The sequence below is a fragment of the Leptodactylus fuscus genome, chromosome 8 (genome assembly GCF_031893055.1).
Source record: "Leptodactylus fuscus isolate aLepFus1 chromosome 8, aLepFus1.hap2, whole genome shotgun sequence".
Taxonomy (NCBI): domain Eukaryota; kingdom Metazoa; phylum Chordata; class Amphibia; order Anura; family Leptodactylidae; genus Leptodactylus; species Leptodactylus fuscus.
The window spans coordinates 84,595,520-84,622,032 of record NC_134272.1 but is presented as its reverse complement, the minus strand read 5'-3'; the positions used below and the strand labels follow the sequence as shown (position 1 = coordinate 84,622,032).

Here is a 26,513-nt window from a genome sequence, read left to right as displayed (position 1 = left end):
GACTGCACAGCGGATGGCGAAGAGGGAACATATAAGCGGTGCGGAGGACATTGCAGACACCAAATTCCCTACTATGTCCCAGTAGCTCCTATGATTGGGGGAGTCACTCTGAGGGTCACATTGGGGGTCACTTCTGGTGTTTTTTCGCTCATAAGCTGTAAATCTGGGGTGTCCCCTGATATCCGCTCACACAGCTTATATATTCCCTAGCTGCCGCAGCCAGTTGTGTTCTAATAATTTGGCGATTTTTGGGGGGTTTTGCCTTGACATTACTAGATGCTATATTTTCTTTATTTTTCTGGTGACATGGCCATATAAGGGCTTGTTGTTTGCAGGATGAGATGTATTTTGTAATGACACCATCTTTGGGTGCCTACAACTTACTGATTACATTTTATTAACTCTTTCTTGCTGGATTAAAAAAAAAAAAATCAATCCTGCATTGAGTTTTACATTTTAAATTTTTCGCCATGCAACGTACAGTATAAGTGACATGTGTCCTTTATTCTGCGGGTCGGTACGGTTACGGCGATACCTCATTTATGTTATTTTTTTATGCGATACTAAGTCTGCAGAACAAAAACACATATGGGGACATAAATCAATGTTTTTTGCATCGCCATCTTCTGAGAGACGTAACATTTTTATTTTTCGGTTGACAGTGTTGGTTGAGGGCTTATTTTTTGCGGGAAAATGTGCGCTTTTTATTGGCACTGTTGTGGGGTGAATATGACTTTTTGATCACTTTTTATAGCATATTTTGTAGGATGAGATGGCAAAAAATCATTATTTCCGGCGAGTTTTTTCCGTTTTTTTTTTCCGACGTTCACCGTGTACATTAAATATTATTTCAGTTTTATTGTACAGGTTGTTACGGACGCGGCGATACCAAATATGCATTGCTTTTTTTAATTTTTAGTGCTTTTTTTTATATAATTCATTTTGTATAGAAAAAAGGGATTTTTGGACTTTAGAACTTTATTACTTTTTTCATACACTTTATTTATTTTTTTTTAACTTTTTTTTTACTTTTTCATGTGTCCCTTTAGGACACTTGAATCAGTTGATGCTTTGATGAAAGCATCAGCTGATTCAGCACAGTAGCTGACAGGACACGAGCAGGACATGAGCCTGCTCGTGTCCTGTAAGCAGCAGAGGAAGTGAGACACATCGCTCACTTCCTCCACCGCCTGGCAGGATCACCAGGTATGTGGGGCTCCGGTAGTCTGGGGTCACTGGCCAGACCCCAGACTACCTTCTACTGACATCGGCACCCCCCGATCTCGCCGCGGGGGGTGCCGATCGGGTTAACCTGTCGGCGGATCCCTTTCGATCGCGCCGTGATGTTTGACGGCGCGATCGAAAGGGTTAACACGTCCAGTCGGACTCAGTTCCGACTGGACGTTATGGAGGAAGGGGTTAGGTGTTAGTAACACCTAACCCCTGTCCCCCCCGCACCCCTCCCCCCGCCAGAAAGGTACCTAAAGGCCGTACGTATTTCGGCAATAGTCCGGTCTTTAGGTACCAGCACATGAGGCCGTAAATTTACGTACGGCGGTCCTCATGTGGTTAACAACCTGTATTTGACCTGCGTATGCCATCTGCATTATTCCCAGATGGCATACATCAATCATTTAACCCTCATGGGGTTTTCTGCCTTCCCCTGGATCAACACTGTAGGGGATTGTAGGGTTATAGGTTGGACTTGATGGACTGATGTCTTCATCCAACCTCATTTACTATGTAACTATATGTAACAATGTCTTTATTCAGACCATTGGTCCGTGACAAAAAGATTGAATGTATTCATGTGTCCTTAGCTAGCCAAAGTCCCATAGAATTTTGACCCATTTTCCAAAATTTTAGAGCTTGGCCCGAGCCCAAAACTTTTATTTTTATCCACCAAACAATATTATACTTTTGCTGATGTCACAGCCATCGGGAAGACTAGAAGAGACTGGAAGAGGAGGCTGGGGGACCACCAAACACCCCTGGAGAGGTGAGGCAATACTGGTTATATTGTTGCTGTAATTCCCCTGGACTTGGAGTCCCTAGAGTAAAACAATACCCCTGCTGAAACAAACTAGAGGACCAAACCTCATGAATATTCATAAAACAAATCTTGTGAGGTTTGCCCATCTCTAAGAGAGTATTCGAGAAGGCTTTAGAGCTATAGTAAAATGAAGGTGTTAATAAAATCTTAAACTTTTATTTAAATCACCCACACAACAAAAACAAGACAGATCCAATAAGATAACTTTGTATCAAGTGTAAAATTGATAATATTGTGTTGCAGGCATTTAATTTAACAACTCATTAGATTTTAGCTTTGATGTCATTTATGATTAAATACACCATTCATTAGATGTCCGGATACAAACAGGAGAGCTCTGTGCTACAGAATCCTGCCAGGCGGTGTCACATATACCAAGGAACCAACATTAGATCATCAGGAAGGTTTCTGATTTCTACACTTAATACTATTTAACCATTTCAGATTCCAACTACTTTGATCCAACTACATATGACTCTTTCACGCCATTGAAATATTGGGTTCTCTGATATTAATCTCCTGTCTTTAGGATGGGTCATGGGATCAGTGGTGGACCCACCTGTAACACCTGGCACCCTCACAGATCAGCTGATTGAAGGGGTTGCAGTGTTTAGAAAAGTCCTTTGGCCTCTTCACTGCTTACCACAGTGCCATGTATTATATAGTCGCTGTGCTTGGTATTGCAGCTCATACCCATTTATTTGAATGGGAGGGAGCTGCGGCATGGCCATGTGACCAATGGATGTGATGTCACAGACCTAAAAAGAGGAAGTAGAGCTCACTCAAGTGCCACAAGCTGTTCAAACATCTGTTCGGCAGGGGACACGAGTTTTGGACTTTATAGTTGGAAAATTGATGGCCTATTCTAAGGATAGTTATGGAAAATCCCTTTAAGAATTTATTATAAAATGAGTGGTGCATGCTTGTAAAGTAATGAGAATGATGAAGATAGCAGGGTGCTGCATTTATCTATCTCCATCAGTGACCTAGAGACTGCATGGAGCATCACTGACCATCAGTCTATTCCAATGGGGAAAAGTGAACCCCAATTTCAATGCTGGTATTCCAAGAGATCAGACAGTGTCAATTTTGGGACAATCCATGTAGTGGAATATATAACTAACATGCAGTAGCTTCCTCAGCACCAACCCCCTCCCCCATTGATGACTGGATGCTGGAGATGGAGAGCTCTCAGTTACATCCCTGCTTACACAACATTTTATTATTCTGTTTAAGGGTACTTTTTGTTTTGTTCCCCCAAAAACGACCTTGATAATCCTGTTTTGTATCTGCAATGGATATAAAAACTAAGATCCTTCTGGATACTGTTCTTAAACAGGATATCAGAAAGTATTCTGTATAGGGTTGAGCGATCGGGGTCGGGAAAGATTGAGAAAATGTCACGATCGCGATTGGGATTGGGATCGGCTGCAAAATGATCAAAAATTGGATTTTAAAAACGACCCTGAAATCTCAAGATCGGCTCAACGCTAATTTTGTATTATTTAATTGCCCTGTTGCATCCTGTTCTAATGGTAAATGCCCACATTAAAAAAAATAAAATAAAATAAAAAAATTTAAAATTAGAATTTTAGATAAAAAATAAGTTCACCATGGAAAAAAAAATCAACTGCTATATTTGACATTTACAGTAATATCTTGTAGCAATGAATGGAATAAAGCTAAACACATTGCAGGTCATTTGCATCTCTCTACGACAGTAGATTCTCATCCCAGCTGTGATTTCCATTTAAAGCATTCTCCAAACATTTGCGCTACCAGTCATCCAACGGCGTATTTTTTTTTTCTCTCGCTGTTGCTTTAGAAAACATTTGATTGTTTTACATACTTTTGCAGGACCTTCCATCACTTGCCAGACTGAAGCCGGTTTTGCAGCGACAGGTCCTTGTTTTGTAGCTGGATCCGAGCAGACAGATGTGCGAGCAGCCCCCCGGCATGCCATCTGGGTTTATTTCACATGCATGGCTCCTGACTGCAAGAAATCATGGCAAACATCACACACAAATTGCCTTTTAAAATAAACATTATTTACTTCAGTACGTGAAAGTCACTGACAACAAAATTGATGTTATTTTACCAATGACTGCCTGAACCGTTTGTCATGAATTAAACATCATCATTTTAATAATTTAAGATCCTTCATTCATCAACTTGGTTATTGCTATAAAGTGATAAACATTTTTTAAAGTGTTCACACAATAATAAAACTTTAGCAATGAATGTTCCTTTACATTTACTAATTATAGGATTTCACTTGGAAGAGCTGCAGTTTGTGCTCCACAGCTGTACTTCTTTTGGAGAGGGAAGAGTCAACCATAGTCAGCCTGCCAGTCATCATTCTCACCATACTCTTTGTATGGCATTTGCATTTGCCACATGGCTGTTGCTTTAAGGTTGCTTTGCCTACTAGTCAAACTTTGGCTGGGTCAGAGGTTTGAGATGCAGAGTCACTCAGGACTGCAGGTCGGCATCGGAGCCACTCTTGCTCTTGTAGTTCAGTACAGGAGTGTACTGCACAGGCGTCGGAGGTTGGACCGAGACAGAAGACAGAAGAGGCGGGGTTGCAGATGAACATGGAGGCTTTGCTGGAGTGAGCTCTTGGGCAGCAGTGGGGACGCCCCCATCGCTGTTTGAGTGCTGGGGCCCGCCCTCATTGCTGCAGAGAATTCATTTGCATACAGATTAAAACCGATATTTCTAAGGAACGGCACCACGGAGACCACATCTAACGGTAAGAGACGAATAGCCTTTCTTAAGGCTATTCCAACGTGGTAATTAGAAAAAAATGTTGGTTTAGTGGTAGAATCCCTAGAAGCGTCAGTACCATAGCAGACATATTACAAGCTATGAAGAATTATCTTTGGTCACAGTCAGCATCTGTATTAGAATACTTTTCCATTCCGGTGAATCTGGTGTATGTTTCTACTAGGGTTGAGCGATCGGGATCAGATCCCGATCGACGATCAAGCAAATTTCACAATCAGGATCAGCTCGAAAATGATCAAAAATCGATTTTGAAATCTCAAGATTGGCTCAACCCTACTGTATATATAATATGCAATTAAGGTTGAGCGATTGGAATCGGGAAAGATCGGATGCCAATCGGCGATTGAGCAAATTTCACGATCGGGATCGGCTGGAAAATGATCGGAAATCAGATTTTAAAATCGATACTGAAATCTCAAGATCAGCTCAACCCTAGTTACTACCATAGCTATGCCACTATGAATCTACCTGGATTAATATGCAAATATTAATATGCAGAAAATTCTCCTACTTGGAAGCTGAAATTTCCAACATACCAGATAAACCCTACTGTAGCTGCTGGAGCTGTAATATTCTCTGCTTAGAACAGAGGTCTCCAAGGTTTCTCAATAGCTGTTGCAGGTCTACAGCTCCCACCATGCTAGATAGTGTGGTTTTGCAACAACTAATGAGCCATAGGGTTACAGTGTCCCTTAGTTTCAGTGGGAGAAATTCTAAATACATTTTTCTACATAATTCTATGGCACAATATACTGTATGAATGAATCCATGTGGTACCTACCTGATGGCTGGGCGCGTCTATGATAGATCTTTATACCCCGGGCGTTCTCTAGCATCAGTAATGACTGTACATCTGTGCTGTTGAATCTGTTAATTTTCAGGACATTGGAGCTGTCCAGGTTGGTGGTGTACAAATAGTTTTCAAACAGGGATAATCCATAGACTTGACTGACCTGCAAAACATGATAGGAAATAGTCCTGTGAGAATTATCTTCATTCCTTCATTCATTCATTGTCTTGTTCTAGTATTGCTAGCAGGAATCTCAGGATAATTTTTATATTTAAAGAGGTTTCCCAGACTTTTAATCTGATTGCCTTTCTTCAGTATAGATCATTGCCTACTGGTCAAACTTTGGCTGGGTCTGCATTGAAGAAAATCCAGGACCCCTGTGGATCAGCTGTTCAGACCATGTGATGTTGCATTTATTGGTCACATGGTCTCATCCAGCTCTGTACCATTCAGGCGATTGCCCTGAGCTGTGATACTAAGCATGGCCGCTGCACAGAGCTCACATGAACAATATAGCTTGAGCTGATTGCCCAGGGTCCCGGGTGTCAGACCCCTGCCAATCCTAAGGAAAGGTCATCAATTAATTAGTTCCAATTAATAATTGCTTTTATATAATTTTCTTACATACAGGAGAAAATCGCAATATGCAACCTGTGACTTCACAAGGATCTGAAGATGAACTCAGGCTCTTCAACATGCCCAATCCTATTTTTCCCCAGGAGATAAGACACCACCAGAAGTGCCGGAGAGAACTTTGTTTCCCTCTTAACATGTATAAGACATGCATGTTTGCATTTACAATGTAAACCATCCTATACAGGGTCATACACAGTCATAGTCACACAAAAAAGCCCCATCAGAAGAAGGAATATTTCCTATTGTGAAGGCAGCTGCGGGGACTCAATTTTCCTACCATTGTCCCAGAAGTGCCGGAGAGAACTTTGTTTCCCTCTTAACATGTATAAGACATGCATGTTTGCATTTACAATGTAAACCATCCTATACAGGGTCATACACAGTCATAGTCACACAAAAAAGCCCCATCAGAAGAAGGAATATTTCCTATTGTGAAGGCAGCTGCGGGGACTCAATTTTCCTACCATTGTCCGGGATGAACATCTAAAGTTCTAGGTCACAAACTAAAGTATATTAGTCAAGGTACAATAAAGCTATTCCAGAATAAAAGCCATAATGACAATAACTACAATAAGATAGAGTCAAAGAATTCATTAGATTTAAGAAAAAATGTAAAAAAAAAATGTAGAAATAAGTGACCGAGTAAACAATACATCGATGAAATAAGCCATGGAATAAATGCAGCAAAGTTTAACTTGACACTAAACTATCAATGAATACATAAATTAATCCACGTATAAAAGTTAAAGAATAACAAACACAATTAAAGTAGAAACTATAGGATTTTATTCTTCACTATTTCATGGAACCAATATCATACACTATTGCAACATGGTATCAAAAACCTTGTCATACTGCAATCCACAGCAAAGCCACCGGGCAGACGTCCATAAACACCTACAGAATACACAGCGTAGCACTTTGTCATATCATATTGTAAAAAAAAATCTATTCATCCCATGACACTTATATTTGGAAATATCTAGCCAGGAGGAAAAGTAATAAAGTACCCTATACACTGGAAGTGAACCATCTCTAAACATGAGCTTACTAAACTGGCACGGCTCTGAGATATAACAAAATACAAGTCAATGCAGGTTTTATTTACACCACTTGAAATGTGTTACCAGAAATTACCTCATTTTTTTTTTCTTCTAATTTTTAAGGATTTTTTTTTTCTTTACATGGAACCTCTGCAATTTTCACACTGCCCACAAAGCTTAAAGGGGTTATACCATAACAAGGATCCTATCTATACTGCTTGTTAATGTAGATTTATGACTTTTCCTAAATACACTGCTTCAGCAAAACTGCTTTGTTTGTCCACTATCTTAATTTATTCACTTCATTGTTGACACTGTGTTTCTATAGCCCTTGGGATTATCTGATCAAATGTCAAGTGACATAGCTGCCTGCTCTCAGGGGAGAGGGAGAAGGGGCTAAGTGCACGGGAGCGAGCCTGTGTCTGTAGCTGTTCCTGTGTCTGCACCACACATGTGACCTAGCTTCCTACTCTCAGATAAAGGAAAGGGGAAATGAGTGCTGCTTTCTTATATAAAACAGTCTAAATCCTAGTGGGCTAAAGGACCTGGTCCCTCTATTCACTAGGATTTAGCTTTCTTATATACAGCAGGTTAAAAGCTAGTGGTAGAAGGACCTGGTCCATTAGCCCACTAAGATTTAGCCGACTCTATATAGAACAAGCTAAATCCAAGTGTTATAAGACCTGTGATGACATCACAGGCCCTTCAGTCGTCCAATAGGATCACGCTATGTGGTGTGTGGAGCTACATGCTAATTTGGGGGTGGAGCTAAACTGAGGTAGTCGGACAGTATGGCTTTGCATATGAAACCCCACCCACCAATTGACGTTGAAAACCAGGAAGAAAGAAGTCTTTGCAGCAGCGAAGACTGGTGAGCAAGGGACATGGGAATACCCCTTTAAAAATAGACTGATGCTTGTTAATTCTACAAATGTTTTCTTTTCAGTATTCACCTCATTTATATCACGAACAGGATTACAATAGAAGATAACACCACTGAGCCATCATTACATCCACTACTGACAACACATGACATCACAACCTATTCCCCTTCCTACGCATCTAGAAAACCTTCCCATAGACCTCTAGTTTTATTGCTGCGTATGGTCATGAGACTGCTGTAAAGCATATCACTCAACGCTGTGAACAGAGCCAAGTATAATCTCAAAGCAAGATGGCCACCAAGTACAGAAAATAGAATTAAAAATCTAAAATCACAAAATTAACACTGATGGATTTTAACATCTGGTTTTACATAATTAATAAATAAATAAACAAATAAAATTGCCGATACATTTGCCGGCTCCAGTATTTATAACCAGGTCAGTTCATTTGCATTTTCGTTACAATAGATTTACAATGTTGCCTGTAAACCTTGTCCTATGTTATTTTTATAAGCAAGAAAATTAATTCATTATTTACATGGAGCGGGCCCAGAATTAACTGCAGATTAATGCCTTCACATCTTCCTGAAATGGAGCATTGCCAACCATGGAGAAAATGTTTTACTGGAAATAGTGTCAGGATTTACTGGTGACGGCTCTTTCTTTAATTACTGTAAAAAAAAATTCTGTGATGGCGGAAAAATCTTAAGAAATATAAAGGCCTGGGGAAAAAAAAAATGAAAATCAGGATTTGCCGTTCCTCGCTCGTCTATAGTAGGCGTTGTTTTGTATCACTTTGCAGTTTTTATTCTATACCTATTTGTCATCTGTTTTATTGGCATAAGTCAATTTGCATTGATTTCTGTTGTTAAAATTCAGGGAAGTGGAACAATTGTTTCTGTCAATATTTTCTGTTGACAAAGACCATTGTCGTAATAGTCTGTCGTTCCATTGAAACTAATATTCCCATCATCGGCGGAACACAAAGCTTGATTTTTTTTTTTAATTTCTGAATTTATATTCCATTATCTCTATCATTTATACTTCTGGGGTTCATTTGCTGCATTGACATTTTATTAAAAGGGTCCTTAGTAGAGATGAGCCAACACTAAAATGTTCGGGGTTCGAAATCTGATTCGAACAGCCGCACACTGTTCGACTGTTCGAATGGGTTTCAAACCCCATTATAGTCTATGGGGGGAAATGCTCGTTTCAGGGGTAGGCAACATTCGATCAAATTCTACTTACCAAGTCCATGAGTGAGGGTCGGGCTGGATTTTTCTCCCTGCGCAGCGTCCCCTCGTCCTCTTCCGGCCTTGAATTCACTCTGCTAGGCATCGGGCCTGGGCAGAGCAGACTGCGCATGCCCGCACTACAAGCGGACATGTGCAGTCGGCTCTTGCCAGGCCCGATGCCTGGAAGAGTGAATTCAGAGCCGGAAGAGGACGCGGGGATGTTGCGCAGGGAGAAGACTTCTAAAGGTAAGAGAAGAACCAGCGTTGATTGGCAATGTATAGCATTCTGCCAATCAACGCTGGTTCTGCATCGAATCTTAACTTCGAACAGCTAGTAGTACTCGCTCATCTCTAGTCCTTAGTGGTCAACTAATTTCAGATTTCTTCCAGTTTCTAGACCGAAAGTATGAACTCCTTAATATCTCTCTTTGGACAATGGGTAGGGCTGCTCCTCCATCTACTAATGCCTTATTGCTTCATATTGACTAGTCTTCTGACCAGTTCAGATTTAGGTTCCAGGATGAAAGATGTACAAACTTTGGAATTTAGGCCATCCATGACCAAAATTTCTGGAGACATGGGCAGCAAGTGATTCACTCTATACTATGGCCCTAACTCCTCCCTCAGCTTGATGTTTGATATTCTGTACTGCACTGTAACATTCTGTTTTATGATGGTTTTGATACTCATTTTATTCCTTCTTTTGTATAATTCCTATAAAATCAATAAAAATACAGTTGAGAAAAAATGGTCCCAGTAGCAAGTATTCAGATTCCTTGAAGCAGATTGAAAGCAATGGATATCCATGGCACTTTTCATGACATTCCAAGAGTCATCCATTATTTTTTAATTTTGAATTTTGAATGCACATAAATCTCATTGATTCCTATAGGCAGGAATGGGAAAATTTTAGCCACTGACCCAGATTTAATAACTGGGTTAGGTCTAGAAAGTGGCTAAAAATGTGTCTTAATTCATCTCCTGCACCCCTTTAACAACAAAGGCAGGAACATAGGTGGGCCAGGGATGCCTCAGTCTGGCAAATTTAGTATAATCCATGCCTTTAGTCATAATCTAAATCTAAATCTGCTATTTTTCTAGCATCAAGAACACATTTGGACACCAAAGAGGTATTGTAAAATTTTTGCCTGTTCAGTTCTGATTCCTTGTATTTGGTTCTTGTTGCTCTGTCTCAAAACTGCCCTATTCCCTCATCTATAAATTGATTTTCCTCCACACCCATCTCTTACACCTTGTTTCTCTCTGATCCTCAAATAGTTAATCTTAGCCTTACATGTGTGATTGACAGCCTATCTGCCTATTCAGCCTGGGGCGGGTTCCAGACTTGCTATAAACAAGTCATCTGTCCACACATGTTTGCTGACTATTGTGACTCTGTCTTCTCTTAGCTGTTCTTTGGCTTTACTTACCCTTTTGGATTACAATTTGGTACTGCTTTGTCTCTCTGGCTTTTCACATACATGAATATTTTTTCCATAAGGGGTTAAATGAAAAATGATGATCTATCAACTAAAAAATGGGCAACATTTTGAAAGTATGGATTGTCTAGGTCATTACAGGTTAAAAATCAGAATTTGCTCATATTTTAAATCACAGGATATTCTTACATACCCCATAATTCTAAAATCTAGACACATTGACCGATGCCTTTTACTTCATGTTGCAATCCAAAAATGATAAACATAGATAATGTTTTATTTAATTAACATGCAAATTCCTTGGGTAGAACATTTGCAAAACAAACAGGGCATTTCTCTAATTTTCAAGAGGAAATAAGAAGCTCTTTTACTGCCACGAGCCCTTGTTGGTATTTGTTTAACACTATTCTCATAAATATCTAAGAAGCAAATAATGTAACACTTGTGCCCACATGAAACAGCTGCTAATTACTTCTCCTCATTTGTGTGAAGCACACCACTGGCAGGCTTCTCCATTTAGCTTTTGGAAGCGATAGTAATAGGTTTTTAATTTCACGGCTATCCCTCAGGTTAAGACAATCACACAGAGATTTCCAAACGATTATATTCTCTTTATATAAGTGAAACCTAAGCCCTGTCCTCTCTTGTAGAAAGTCACGGACGGTATGAATTACAGCAATGATCTACTAAAAAAAATTATGTCTATGTCAATAGGGTGTTGTATTTGTTCAGGGACTAAATACAGTAATGGGGTCCACAATTACCCCATTTAACCTCAATGACCTTGACTGTAAAGCGATATCAAAATAGAGAGAAGTTTATTGATGAAAAGCTCTCCTCTAGAAGGAAGAACATTGTCTTACCAATGCGAGAGCCTTGAAACATGACTTGGGATATGGCAGCTCTTTAAGGGGAAGCAAAACTCCTAGAGTTGAAGGAAAGTGGGTATCAGTGTTTTTTTGTATTCTCTTTGCCACCACTTATCATACGTTGGGGTCTAAAAAGACTCCAAAGTAGCCAGTTTGGAGCAATAGAAACTTTAGGGTAAACCTTGCAAATAACATGTGCAGTTTGTCCATCTCTATTCATAGGACTGTCATCCAGCCAAGCAATACCCTGTTCTATACTAATAAGGAGCAAGGACCTCAAAACAGTTTTATAGTGATAGATGTCTCTTCCTTTTGGTTGGCTTGGTTGGCATACCAAGAAATATATAAGGGCTCTTTAATGGATTGGACATTGACTTATGGGGTTGACATCTATAAGTGGAATTAAAGAAAAAGTCATTTTACTCTTGGAAGAGAGGCAATTTGCATAAATTTTCCCAGGGGGCATTGTTTCTAAGAATACCTATGTCCACTAGTATTTCAGCAAAGAGAAATGGTTCTTGTGGCCTAGTCTATCTACTGCTACTAAAATCTAACCAATATCAATGCAATTATCTAACTCGGTAGTTACATTTATAAAGACTGCTTTAATATAGAAATCCAATTAAGTACAGATGTCATCTATATATTTGGATTTTGGTGTGTACACATCAACTCACCTCTTGCCCATGTATTATTATATGCCTGTTCCTTCCTTCATAATCTGCCACTTCAATAACGTCCAGGTAGATGTCCGCCCAATATACCAGCCTAGTAACAAGATCCAACGCGATTGCAATTGGTTGCTCAATCTTGGATACAACTATTCGTGTTCTGTTCCCTCCATCCAAATCACAGCGTTCAACTTTCGCCACATTGCCATAATCCGAAAAGAACAGCTTCCTGTGAGGAGAAAGGCAAAACGTTACCAATGGGTTACACATTATCTATTGTCACATATACAGTATTACATTTTGGAACTTAAAAGGGTATCATCGTGTATTGAGGATGAATACCATATACATTCCGTAGACAAAGGGGACACTAATTCTGCAAATAAAAAAGCCAACAATGTTTTATCGAATCTTACAAAAAAGAGGTCACTTATTCCAGAACCTGCATTTTTTTTTTAAAGATTTGTTGTTTGTTTTGGAGCCAAAGTCAACAGTGGCTTCAAAAGGAATTGGATATGTAAAGGAATTTCTTATACTTCTCCCTTCTGCTAAATCCAACCATGGCTTTGATAAAGAAAAAAAAAGGCAGCAAAATATACAACTAAAAAGAAAAGGTTTTTTTGCAATGTTCAATCTCAGCCTAAAGTTATTTTTTCTGTTTAAATGACTTCATAGAGATACAACCAGTTTTTTCATTACAAGTGTCACTCCTAGGTTCCTACCTATACTTCTCCAGGAGGAAGGCACCCTACAGGTCAACATTCAACCCACTGAAGAACCTCAAAATAGGATTTAGACTATTAACCAAGCCAATGTACTCAGAAGCAAGTCTACTATCTGCAGACAGCTATTCTTGAACCTCATCTGTAAAGAGAAGAAACCTTTGGTAACTCCTTTTAATGATGATAGCTTCCTTCTGGAGGAGAGCTAATGTGTGTGTTGCAAAACATATTATAGGTGATCCATGATATACTTGCTTAGTATGGACAGTTATTATATAATTAAATTCTCCAATTGTTCCCTTCAGTCTGTGGGTCGCTCCTTTGCAGGCCACCTTTCTGTTTACAGGGACTTATAGCCTACCCCAAGGATTCTAGGGTAAGAACATGCACATAAGTCCTACTTGGTGACAAAATGGAAAACTTGCTCTAGTTCCACCTTTTGTAAAGCAGCTTCCTATAAATCAATGCCTGGTCTTGCAGAAACCTAATGGCATGATTAAATTCAAGCTAACACATCTACTCCAAATGATGGATATACCAATCTGTAAGGTAGAATGCAAAGTTAAGGAGATGTAGTACCTCTTTTGACCTACATTTATAAACTCTATCCCAGCCAATATCTGCTTTGCAATGAGAAGAACCAATATTCCCAAAACCGCTGTCTTATGGGTCCATTTTAGAGGAGATTTGATGGCTTGGCTATAATCCCAGATCAGATTGCTCGGTTTCTAGAAGACCAGGTGATGATCTATAGGGAACGTTTTTCCAAAAGGTGGAACTAGAGCAAGTTTTTTTTTTTTTTTTTTCCAGCAATTTGCATATTCTTTTCCTTGGACTCGTCACGCTCTCACCCCGAACAGCAGTGTATTGTAGCTCAGGACTGGAGTGCCCATAGCTGTACTGTAGCTTTGGAGATCCTATATTACACATTGCTCAATCAGTTCTATGAGGATCATGTGATTCATAGCCCTGGCTGTAGACAGAGAGAGAATTCCTTCAATCTTTAGACATCCATAAGCCCTAACAGCCGTTCTCCTATAATAACAACAAAAAACCATTGACATTTGACCCATTTCATGCCAAGCCCCTCCGATTTCTTGCTGGTATGCAGTAGGTAGGGTTTACACAAGACACACACCTTCATGCTTGCTTCAACAACCTTTAATTTAGGTGATAACTAGGCTAATGACATGTAAATTACCTAATTGCATATGCATTAGATACACTCTCAAAAGTCAGTCTTTAATGTGTTTTGTTGCCCATCTGTGCATTACATAACATTCTAAAGAGTTGTTAGACAGAATTGCACCGCTCTCCTATGAAACAAAGAAGATTGATTGGTTTCAACCTTCAGTTCTTAAGAGGTTTTGCAAAGCGGTGCATTAGCAGTACTTAAACCAGTGAAACCCCAGCTCACCCATATCTCAAAGAACATATTGTTGTTCTTAGCAGATTATATAATCTGTAAATGGCCTCCGTGGATTCAAAACTTTGCACATTGCTGTAAACCGTTCAGTACAATCTAAAAACAATTTAAGAGATCAATGGAAGTAAATCTCGGACTTAAAATATAATTTTTCCTTTAAACTTACTGCGGTTTTACGATCAATAGGAAATAGTATAAAGTAGTGAGGACACCGTGAAAGCCATATATCCTGAGCAGATAATGGAGACACCAGGAAAGCCACATGTCCTGACCAGATAATGAGGACGTCATAAAAGCCACCAGATAATGGAGACACCAGGAAAACCACATGTCCTGACCAGATAATGGAGACACCAGGAAAGCCACATGTCCTGACCAGATAATGGAGACACCAGGAAAGCCACATGTCCTGACCAGATAATGAGGACGTCATAAAAGCCACCAGATAATGGAGACACCATGAAAACCACATGTCCTAATCTGATAATGAAGAGGCCATGAAAACCATATGTCCTAACCAGATAATGATGATGCCATGAAAGCCACACATCCTGACCAGATAATAAGAACACCATCAGAACAACATGTCCTAACTAGATAATGAAGATGCCATGAAAGCCACATGTCCTAACCAGATAATGAAGATGCCATGAAAGCCACATGTCCTAACCAGATAATGAGGACGCCATCAGAGCCATATGTCCTAACTGGATAATGAGGACACCATGAAAACCACATGTCCTAATCAGATAATGAGGACCTTATCAGAGCCATATGTTCTAACCAGATAAGGAGGACATCATCAGAACCACATGTCCTAACCAGATAATAAAGATGACATAGATGCCACATATCCTAACTAGAGATGAGCGAACACTAAAATGTTCGAGGTTCGAAATTCGATTCGAACAGCCACTCACTGTTCGAGTGTTCGAATGGGTTTCGAACCCCATTATAGTCTATGGGGAACATAAACTCGTTAAGGGGGAAACCCAAATTCGTGTCTTGAGGGTCACCAAGTCCACTATGACACCCCAGGAAATTATACCAACACCCTGGAATGACACTGGGACAGCAGGGGAAGCATGTCTGGGGGCATAAAAGTCACTTTATTTCATGGAAATCCCTGTCAGTTTGCGATTTTCGCAAGCTAACTTTTCCCCATAGAAATGCATTGGCCAGTGCTGATTGGCCAGAGTACGGAACTCGACCAATCAGCGCTGGCTCTGCTGGAGGAGGCGGAGTCTAAGATCGCTCCACACCAGTCTCCATTCAGGTCCGAACTTAGACTCCGCCTCCTCCAGCAGAGCCAGCGCTGATTGGCCGAATTCCGTACTCTGGCCAATCAGTGCTGGCCAATGCATTCTATTGGTGTGATGAAGCAGTGCTGAATGTGTATGTTTAGCTCAACTACACCGGTGGAGTAGTTGAGCTAAGAACACAGATTCAGCTCTGCTTCAATCAGCGCTGGCCAATGCATTCTATTAGCTTGATGAAGCAGAGTGTGCACAAGGGTTCAAGCGCACCCTCGGCTCTGATGTAGCAGAGCCGAGGGTGCACAAGGGTTCAAGCGCACCCTCGGCTCTGATGTAGCAGAGCCGAGGCTGCACAAAGGTTCAAGCGCACCCTCGGCTCTGATGTAGCAGAGCCGAGGGTGCACAAGGGTTCAAGCGCACCCTCGGCTCTGATGTAGCAGAGCCGAGGGTGCACAAGGGTTCAAGTGCACCCTCGGCTCTGCTACATCAGAGCCGAGGATGCGCTTGAACCCTTGTGCAGCCTCGGCTCTGCTACATCAGACCCGAGGGTGCGCTTGTACCCTTGTGCACACTCTGCTTCATCAAGCTAATAGAATGCATTGGCCAGCGCTGATTGAAGCAGAGCTGAATCTGTGTGCTTAGCTCAACTACTCCACCGGTGTAGTTGAGCTAAACACACACATTCAGCACTGCTTCATCACGCCAATAGAATGCATTGGCCAGCACTGATTGGCCAGAGTACAGAATTCGGCCAATCAGCGCTGGCCAATGCATCCCTATGGGAAAAAGTTTATCTCACAAAAATCACAATTACACACCCGATAGAGCCCCAAAAAGTTATTTTTAATAACATTCCCCCCTAAATAAAGGTTATCCCTAGCTATCCCTGCCTGTACAGCTATCCCTGTCTCATAGTCACAAAGTTCACATTCTCATATGACCCGGATTTGAAATCCACTATTCGTCTAAAATGGAGGTCACCTGATTTCGGCAGCCAATGACTTTTTCCAATTTTTTTCAATGCCCCTGGTGTCGTAGTTCCTGTCCCACCTCCCCTGCGCTGTTATTGGTGCAAAAAAGGCGCCAGGGAAGGTGGGAGGGGAATCGAATTTTGGCGCACTTTACCACACGGTGTTCGATTCGATTTGAACATGGCGAACACCCTGATATCCGATCGAACATGTGTTCGATAGAACACTGTTCGCTCATCTCTAATCCTAACCAAATAATGAGAACACCATGAAAACCACATGTCCTAGCCAGATAATGGGGACACAATCAGAACCACATGTCCTAACCAGATAATGAGGACACCATGAAAACCACATGTCCTAACCAGATAATGAGGACACCATGAAAACCACAAGTCCTAACCAGATAATGGGAACACAATCAGAACCACATGTCCTAACCAGATAATGAGGACACCATCAGAGCCATATGTCCTAACCAGATAATGAGGACACTATGAAAACCACATGTCCTAACCAGATAATGAGGACACCATGAAAACCACAAGTCCTAACCAGATAATGGGAACACAATCAGAACCACATGTCCTAACCAGATAATGAGGACACCATGAAAACCACAAATCCTAACCAGATAATGAGGACACCATGAAAACCACAAGTCCTAACCAGATAATGGAGATGTCCTGAAAGCCACTTGTTCTAACCAGATAATGAAGAGTCCATTAAAACCACATGTCTTGACTAAAACATTTATACTCACCTTCCTCACCTCTTTTGGGTCTTCTCTTGGCATCTGTTACTTTCCTGGTGACGTCATGTGCTCAGGCTCACTGCTAAAGCCTGTTATCAGGTCCAGTGGTCACATTGGCATGCCCATGTGACCAATGAGGTCCAATCACAGGCCTCAGTGGTGATTCCGGGTACTGTGGGCCCAAAAGAGCTAAGGCAAGGTGAGTATAAATGTTTTGCGTTTCTTTTTTGTTTTACACTCCTCCGGACCTCCATCTATGATACTCTGGGGTCTGAGAGTATAATAATTTCACTTCTGTTGTATCAAAACTTGTATGACCCAAAACAAATTTGTACCCAAGCCTCTCAAACCCGAAATGAAACGAATCTCAAGAAGTAGGCCTATCTCCAGTCTGATATTCCAGTGGATAAGGTAGGGTGTGGACAGGTATGACTCTGATTTAAGAAAAAAAATACAGCCACGTGTCTCTAAGCCTGGACGATCCCTTTAACGTTACATTTAAATAAAATGATGAGATATTACAAGGGGCAAGTACTCTTACTATCTCTATTGGAGACATCAGAGATCTACTTCTAAGGAGATGAACTTCCTTCAAGTTCTTCCTTTTTAGACAAACTAGGTCACCATGATACGTGTGACCGTTTCAGACAGCAGATGAAGACACGTTCAGCCCCGACCTTGAATCCGAAACTTTCGCAGCCACAAACGTATCTCTTGTTAAACACTTAAGATCTGCTGCAATTATTACCCAGTAATGACGACTGCAATTGTAAAGTGATGGAAAAATAATGATGGATCTTTTTCTAAAAAGGATTGTTATATATATATATATTTTTGGTCGCGGCAAAACAAAACAACCTTGATGCGTATTATTTAAATGTGCAGATATCCTCATTCTCTTCTCGCCGTAATTGCAGAGTATATTTCTTTCACATCTGAAATAAAATGATTAAAGCTTTGAAAGTAATCCGGCAAACTGCTTTGCTCAACAGTTATCACATTCATCCTTGGTTAATTTGGCACTCTGTCTAAATACATGAAATGCACTTCAAGTTAAGCTGCATAATCAGCTTGAGATATTTGGTTTTTACGGAAATCTTAAGAATTTATTGTATTTTTTTTTTCCTTCTGAAACAAAAGTGCATTTATTCTGATCATCCTTTATTTATTTATCTTTTATTTTTTATGTTTTTATATTATTTTTTCTTTTTCCAAAAGGTTTTTATTTATTTATTTATTTTTTTGTTTAATTTGACAATTTTTTCATCACATTCTACTCTAGTAAACGGGTCAAGCCCATGGAGGTGATAATGTAGGGTCAATAAGTCAAATGTCACTGATGTGTTTATCAAATTGCAACAGTTTAAGGTTAAGGCCCCACGCAGAAGGCCGCAGCAAAAAAGCAGGTTTTTCCTGCAGCACTTTGCACAGAAAGTTTCCTCTGTGGACGTTCTGCTTCCATTATAGTTATAAGGAAACCAGCGGTATTTCCGTAGGTATAATTGACGTGCTGCGATTTCCAAAACCGTAATGGTTTTGGAAATCAAAAACACGTCCGCTATATGTATTTTACCGCAAGGTGGGGATGGGATTTGTTACATTTTCTGCACTTTTTAGAATAGGTTATCAATATGTGATTAGTGAGACTCCAACTACCCCATCAGTCAGATATCTGTGACCCCCATCAATAAGCTATCTGCGACCTAACCCATCAATCAGCTATCTGCGACCTAACCCATCAATCAGTTATCTGTGACCCCCCCCCCATCAATCAGCTATCTCTGATCCTCCCATCAATCAGCTATCTGCGACCCCCATCAATCAGCTATCTGCAACCCCCATCAGTGAACTATCTGTGACCCCCCATCAATCAGCTATCTGCGACCTAACCCATCAATCAGCTATCTCTGATCCTCCCATCAATCAGCTATCTGCGACCCCCATCAATCAGCTATCTGCAACCCCCATCAGTCAACTATCTGTGACCCCCCATCAATCAGCTATCTGCGACCCCCATCAATCAGCTATCTGCAACCCCCATCAATCAGCTATCTGCAACCCCCATCAATAAGCTATATGTAATCCCCCATCAATGAGCTATCTGCGACCCCCCCATCAATCAGTTATCTGCGACCACCCCATCAATCAGTTATCTGTGACCCCCCCATCAAGCAGTTATCTGCGACCCCCCCCATCAATCAGCTATCTGTGATCCTCCCATCAATCAGTTATCTGTAACCCCCCATCAATCAGCTATCTCAAGAGCCTGCAGCTGATTCCCACTGATGATGATGTCACATGTTACTGCAGCAACTCAGTCCCACTCAAGTGAATAGAACAAAGCTCCAATAGCAATCGCAGCCCATGCACGATGCATGGCATTGTGCTTGGTATTCAGGTGTCCAGGAAAGGCGGAGGAAGACGAGTAACAATGTGTATTATTTTTCCAAAGCCTCATCTAGCCTGGCTGATGTTATGGGGCTTGGTCAAAGCATTGTGGCATCACACACCCCAAATGACCCAATGGCAAGGCTCAGTGATGACTGCGTGGTTGACATCATCCAGAGTCTTGAAAAATCCAGAAGAAGATTCCAGGGGACCAACAAATGCTGCAAGAGTGCCCAGGGGAGGTGAGTATAAATGCTTGCTATGTTTTCTCCCCATGGGCCTGGGCTTCCCATGGGCCATGGACAGAATACTAATAGCACTTCCAGTTAGGTCCAAAACAAAACAGCTGAACTTCATGAATGTCCATGAAACAAATCTGGTGAAGTTCACCCATCAATAGTGCTGGGTCCTCTGGAGGAAAAGAAGTTCTTGGCTCCTGGTCAATGATGGACGTGGATGTTGAACGACCCTCTATAAACTCATGTAGGGTCTTGGAAATTTCTTCTTGAATACTAAAATACAGGAAGAAATCTTCCAAAAATAATCTGGGAGCAATCCTTCTAGAACAATGATTTTCAGATAGAAATGAGATTGTGCGTGGATAAAAGGACCATTTCAGTTTGCATTATATTACTCGTCAATTAATGGCACATAAGTCGCCGGCGTGGACTTCAATTCTCTGCACACGATTTTACATTGCCATCCTCGTGACACTCTTATCTAAGACTCACAGTTAATTTATGCGCACATCTCGCTTTCTATAAATTGACCATGAACAATTCTCATTCACCTTGATAGAAATGCTAAGATTGGAATTAGGTGGAAGAACGCAGGGAAAAAGACAAAGCTTCATAAATTACTCAATGGACCCAAAATAAAAGTATTTTTGCTGTAAAAGATGAGCAGATTTTTCCATTGCTGTTGCTCGGATGTATGGCTGTATAATGAAGCGCTTAGCTCTTCTGTATCCTGCACGGTCTTTGGTAAGATATGGGATTTTTCATAAATACATTGTATCAATGTGTGCTATTTTCTAGCCTGAGGTTTTTTTTTTGGATAATTTTTTTCCATATTGACCACAAATGTTCAAAGAACAAGTCAAGGGGTTGTTTAGTTTTGTCCAAATATTCTATTAACAGGAGTTTCTGACTCTGTGATATTGAGCTCCACTTTCTCTTCTTAGGTCGTAACAAAATGTCCATTGGTAACATGGCCATGTCAAATCTCAATCTCATTAACATGAATGGGTCAGAGTTGCAATACCAAGTTCAGCCACTATACAATGTATGGCAGTATTCTTGGTAAGAGGGGGGGCAGAGCCTGGTCATGAACAGAGATGGTAGCTCCATATAACCTTGGGCTATAGGTACCTCTCCAGGTCTCCAAAGTTGACTACCAGGGGCAAACTTAACTGAGATCGTAGGCCAGATACCCCTGGTACCTCAGGAACCAAACACCTGCAAGCTGACCTCCTAAAATTCCTAAGGAAAAAATCCAGCACCTCTCCTCTCTCTGCTCGCAAGATGGCTCCTGATGAACTCAGTAAAGGTGAGGGTGCTGAAGACTCCAACATGAACAGCCTCCGGAGTACTGACAGAATGGAGGTACCCACCAATATCATCAGTAAAGACGTTAACAGATCACAGCAATCAATATGATTGCTCAGAAATGGTGGGGGCTAAATAAAAAATTCCAACTGTATCATAATCATCGGAGCAGAACCTTTGGAAAGTGCCAAGAAAAGTTGCACAAATTATTTGGGTCACTATTTGACTTGGGAGATGACACTAAGAACAATGATAGCTCAGGAATGGTGGGGGCTAAATAAAAGATTCCAACAGTATCATAATCATTAGAGCAGAACCTTTGGCAAGTGCCAAGAAAAGTTGCACAAATTATTTGGGTCACTATTTGACTTGGGAGCTGAAACTAAGAACACTGATTGCTCAGGAATGGTGGGGGCTAAATAAAACATTCCAACAGTATCCTAATCATTGGAGCAGAACCTTTGGCAAGTGCCAGAAAAAGTTATTTGGTTCATTCTTTGACTTCTTAAAGCAAGATTTATAGCACAATGTTGCATAAACTGACTAATACACATGGGCCATTGTCAGTAGACAACCCCTTTAAAGGTTTGTGCACTGTGGCTATTGCCTTTATACTAAAAGGATCACTTGACGATACAACATATATCTCTGCTCATTGAAACATTAAGGGGTCCCCGTAGAGGTCTAATGTTAGAATTCTTTATACGGGCAGTCACTTACAGAACAAGAAATAAGATAAAACGTTTCTCTTAAAGAAAAAAATCTGCAACACCCCTAAATCTCTGATAAATGGAGCCCAAATCCGCAGCCGAGCTTCATAAACCCCATAGAACCCAATAGAAGCTGATTTATTTTAACCATTTCCCCTCAGTCCTGTATCACGCTGGGTCCTCCAGACACTAAAGTAATCCCAAACTCATTTGTAAGGCTGAGCTGATAACAATATGTCTAGTGTATGTCAAACACTTTATAGATTGGAGGCATCCAGGGTGCGCTGAGAAAACTTTAAGTGTTATGTTAATCCAATATGCAGTAGAGAGAAATCCCCGGACTGAGAATCAGAGAAGATAAGTGGCGCGCTGATGTACAGTGATTAATCCTGAACTAAGAACCTGGAATATTAACCATCTTATGTCTGGAGGACGCAAGTGATTTATGACGACTGCCCGACATTTATCAGATATTCATATTCATTAGTGAAGTCTCCTTATAAACACGGCCTACTTGTAAGGGATTAGAGGATTATACAGACGTCTCGTCAAGAAAGTCTATGAGTATTGTCATGTGCTAACCACGTCATCATCACTGTCATTATCTATCTATCTATCTATCTATCTATCTATCTATCTATCATCTATCTATCTATCTATCTATCTATCTATCTATCTATCTATCTATTAGAAAAAAATGCTGTGCTGCTTTTCCATTTTCTATCTATCTATCTATCTATCTATCTATCTATCTATCTCCTATCTATCTATCTATCTATCTATCTCCTATCTATCTATCTATCTATCTATCTCCTATCTATCTATCTATCTATCTATCTATCTATCTATCTATCTCCTATCTATCTATCTATCTATCTATCTCCAATCTATCTATCTATCTATCTATCTATCTATCTATCTCCTATCTATCTATCTATCTATCTATCTATCTATCTCCTATCTATCTATCTATCTATCTATCTATCTATCTATCTATTTATTATCTATCTCCTATCTATCTATCTATCTATCTATCTATCTATCTATCTATCTATCATCTATCTCCTATCTATCTATCTATCTATCTATCTCCTATCTATCTATCTATCTATCTATCTATCTATCTATCTATCTATCTCCTATCTATCTATCTATCTATCTATCTAATCTTTCTTTCTTTCTTTCTTTCTTTCTTTCTTTCTTTCTTTCTTTCTTTCTTTCTTTCTTTCTTTCTTTCTTTCCATCCTCCCTCCCTCCCTTCCTTCCTTCCTTCCTTCCCTCCTTCCTTCTTTACATCCTTCCTTCATCCCTCCCTACCCTCATCTTTCCTTCCTTCCTTGATTCCTTCCTTCCTCCCTACCTACCCTCATCCATCCTTCCTTCCTTCCTTCCTTCCTTCCTTCCTTCCTTCCTTCCTTCCTTCCTTCCTTCCATCCTTCCTTCCTTCCTTCCATCCATCCTTCCTTCCTTCCTTCCTTCCTTCCTTCCTTCCTTCCTTCCTTCCCTCCTTCCTTCCATCCTTCCTTCCTTCATCCCTCCCTACCCTCATCTTTCCTTCCTTCCTTGATTCCTTCCTTCCTTCCTCCCTACCTACCCTCATCCATCCATCCATCCATCCATCCATCCTTCCTTCCTCCCTCCTTCCTTCCTTACATCCTTCCTTCCTTCCATCTCTCATCCATCCTTCCTTCCTTCCTTCTCTCATCCATCCTTCCTTCCTTCCTTCTCTCATCCATCCTTCCTTCCTTCCTTCCTTCCTTCCTTCCTTCCTTCCTTCCTTCCTTCCTTCCTTCCCAGACCAATAACTGGGAATAATAAATGGCCGCTCTCTAAGTATCCAGAAGGTAAAGAGTCACAACAATGACATTGTGTCACGACTCCTTTAATTGCTGGACTTGCAGTTTTGCTATTATATGGTGAGTATACGGTGGAATATTCCTGACCGTTACAATACAACAGATTACTAACAATACCATCCATTCTCCCAGTGTACAGTGCACAGAAAAATTAACAAAGTAAAGTATTGTAGTCTCGGAACATTTCTGCTGACTAGAAAACTGGAGCTAAACCAATGTTAGGAAACCAACAGAATTTATCAAAAGAAACAAGTCCTATAGCTTTTAATTGGATTTTTTTTTCTCTTTTTGATAAATCTGATGCTGTTTTGGCACTCACTTTTTCTCCCGTTCATACAGCTGAGGTGTTGTGATAAATACAACTTCAATTAGTTTGGTCCTGAAGCCCAGGGTACGCTAACTTTGATAAGATGGCTTGAACTCTGCATAATAATGAGTTTAATGTGTTCGACTGACATTGGTAGAAGAAGAAGAAATCTGGATATTAACAATGCCAGAAAGGCAGGGAAAAAATACAAAAAATGTGCGGAAAATTAGAAGCTTTTCTACATGATTCCGGACTCCGTAATTAAGGCCCAGACAGATCGCACATAACTAAGGGGCGGCTGACATTCAGTTCACTTTATTGTCTATTAGGAATATTCCTTTTGCCTTTTTTTATATTTAGGATAATTTGCAACTTATTTATTTATTTATTTATTTTTTTTATTTCTTGTTCTCGTCAGGTTGAGCTAATAAATGAGTTTTTCGGGAGTGTAAACAATAAGCCTAAAGGAACATCCAAATGGATTGAATACATCAATGATTTTGTGTCCAGACAGAAACATTATTACTAGAGATGAGCGAGTAGTACTCGATCGAGTAGGTGTTCAATCAAATACTACGGTATTCGAAATACTCATACTCGAACGAGTACCACTCGCTATTCAAATGTAAAAGTTTGATGCAGAACCAGCGTTGATTGGCAGAATGCTATACAGTCGGCCAATCCATGCTGGTTCCTCTCCTACCTTTAGAAGTCTTCTCCGTGCAGCTTCCCCGTGGCGTCACTGATCTGTGCCACACATCGGAGCAACCAGTCATTGGTCTTAGAAGTGAGACGTAAAGATATAATATAAAATTGATAGGGCTAGTGATTGGGGCCCCAAGTAGGGTTAATGACATAATTTGGCCCCGGTGGCAATACTGTGGCAATAACCACAGAAGAGTTTTACGTTACCTGCGAATTGGATGGGATTCTGGCTAACCCTGAATGCATATCACAGAAAAATATTCACAATGGGAATGCTATGATTGCAAAAACACTGGATTTTTTTTGTATAGGCATAAAAGGGACAGAAAGTCAAAAGACACAAAAGAAAACTGCATTTTCGCCATGGTGTTTTCCACTGGGCTTTTTTATTGCAACTTGCTATATGGGGCCTTAACTTAAAGGTTTGTCTCCATCCACTAACAACTGTTTTCCTCTAAAGGTGGCCCAGTGAATGGTGCGGGTCTAACTTCAGAAACCTTTATCGATTGCCTGTTTTTACATGCAAAGTTTGCAATGATTTGACAAAATTGGGAAGTAAAGTGACATTTTGGCCGGTTGAAAGTAAGCAATTTGGTCATTTTGGAAAAATTCTGAATAAGTAAACAGAAGAGGGAAAGGGCATTGATAACATGCAGAGGTTTGTTCTTCATTCAAGATACCCCCCCCCCCCCCCCAACAATAGCAGTGAATAATAACATAATAACAGTAAAAAGTTCTTGGTAAAGAATGGGAATGGGAACTGGCCCAAGAGTTGTTCAAAATGGACTAAGACCTATGCCTAAAAACTGGCATTATATGAGGAAGGGGTGCATGTCTATCTTTGCTGTGAGCATGCTGTCTTCTATCTGTGTTGGGTGAAACTTGCAAGATTTTTTAGGTTTCTTCAGACCGGAGTATAACAAGGAGGTGAATAATAGATAGTCGTATTCACTTTTCCTTGGCTCCATTGTGGCATTTGGTTTGGGTCCACATTCTCTTTAAGCTTGGCCATGTGGGACAAACCAGTGTCCTGTTCCTTGCTTACTCACCTTCCCTTGGCCTTCTCTTAATATACTCTAGGGTCTGAAAAGATCCTAGAGCAGTGATGGCAAATCTATGGCACGGGTGCCAAAGGTGGCACTCAGAGCCCTCTCTGTGGGCACCCATCTGTGGCACAGATCATATTGTGTGGATGCCACTGTGGAGCAAAATGTACTGCGTGGGGGCCACTGTGGAGCAGATTATACTGTGTGTGGTCCACTGTGAAGCAGACTGGACTGTGTGGGGGTCACTGTAGGGCAGATTGTACTGAGTGGGGGCCCTTCACTATTTATATCACATAGTATCGGTTTTATAGCAGACGTGATATTATTAAAGATTATAATAACATTGCATGGTCACTATAAAACAGATCTGTGCAATGTAAATAGTGAACATTAATTGTCCAAAAGTATACCAAAGGCA

At 40.5% G+C, this 26,513-nt stretch overlaps 1 protein-coding gene across 1 annotated transcript in view; it reads right to left on the bottom strand.

Annotated features, from left to right (window-relative positions):
* LRP1B (LDL receptor related protein 1B) overlaps positions 1–26,513 on the bottom strand; it is a 1,094,775-nt gene that overhangs the window by 507,116 nt on the left and 561,146 nt on the right. Inside the window, exons 8-10 of the mRNA XM_075284520.1 lie at positions 12,414–12,636; positions 5,622–5,793; positions 3,903–4,046 (exon numbers count right to left, since the gene is read on the bottom strand). Coding sequence (XP_075140621.1) covers positions 3,903–4,046; positions 5,622–5,793; positions 12,414–12,636 — 539 coding nt within the window. The remainder of the gene's footprint in view (positions 1–3,902; positions 4,047–5,621; positions 5,794–12,413; positions 12,637–26,513) is intronic.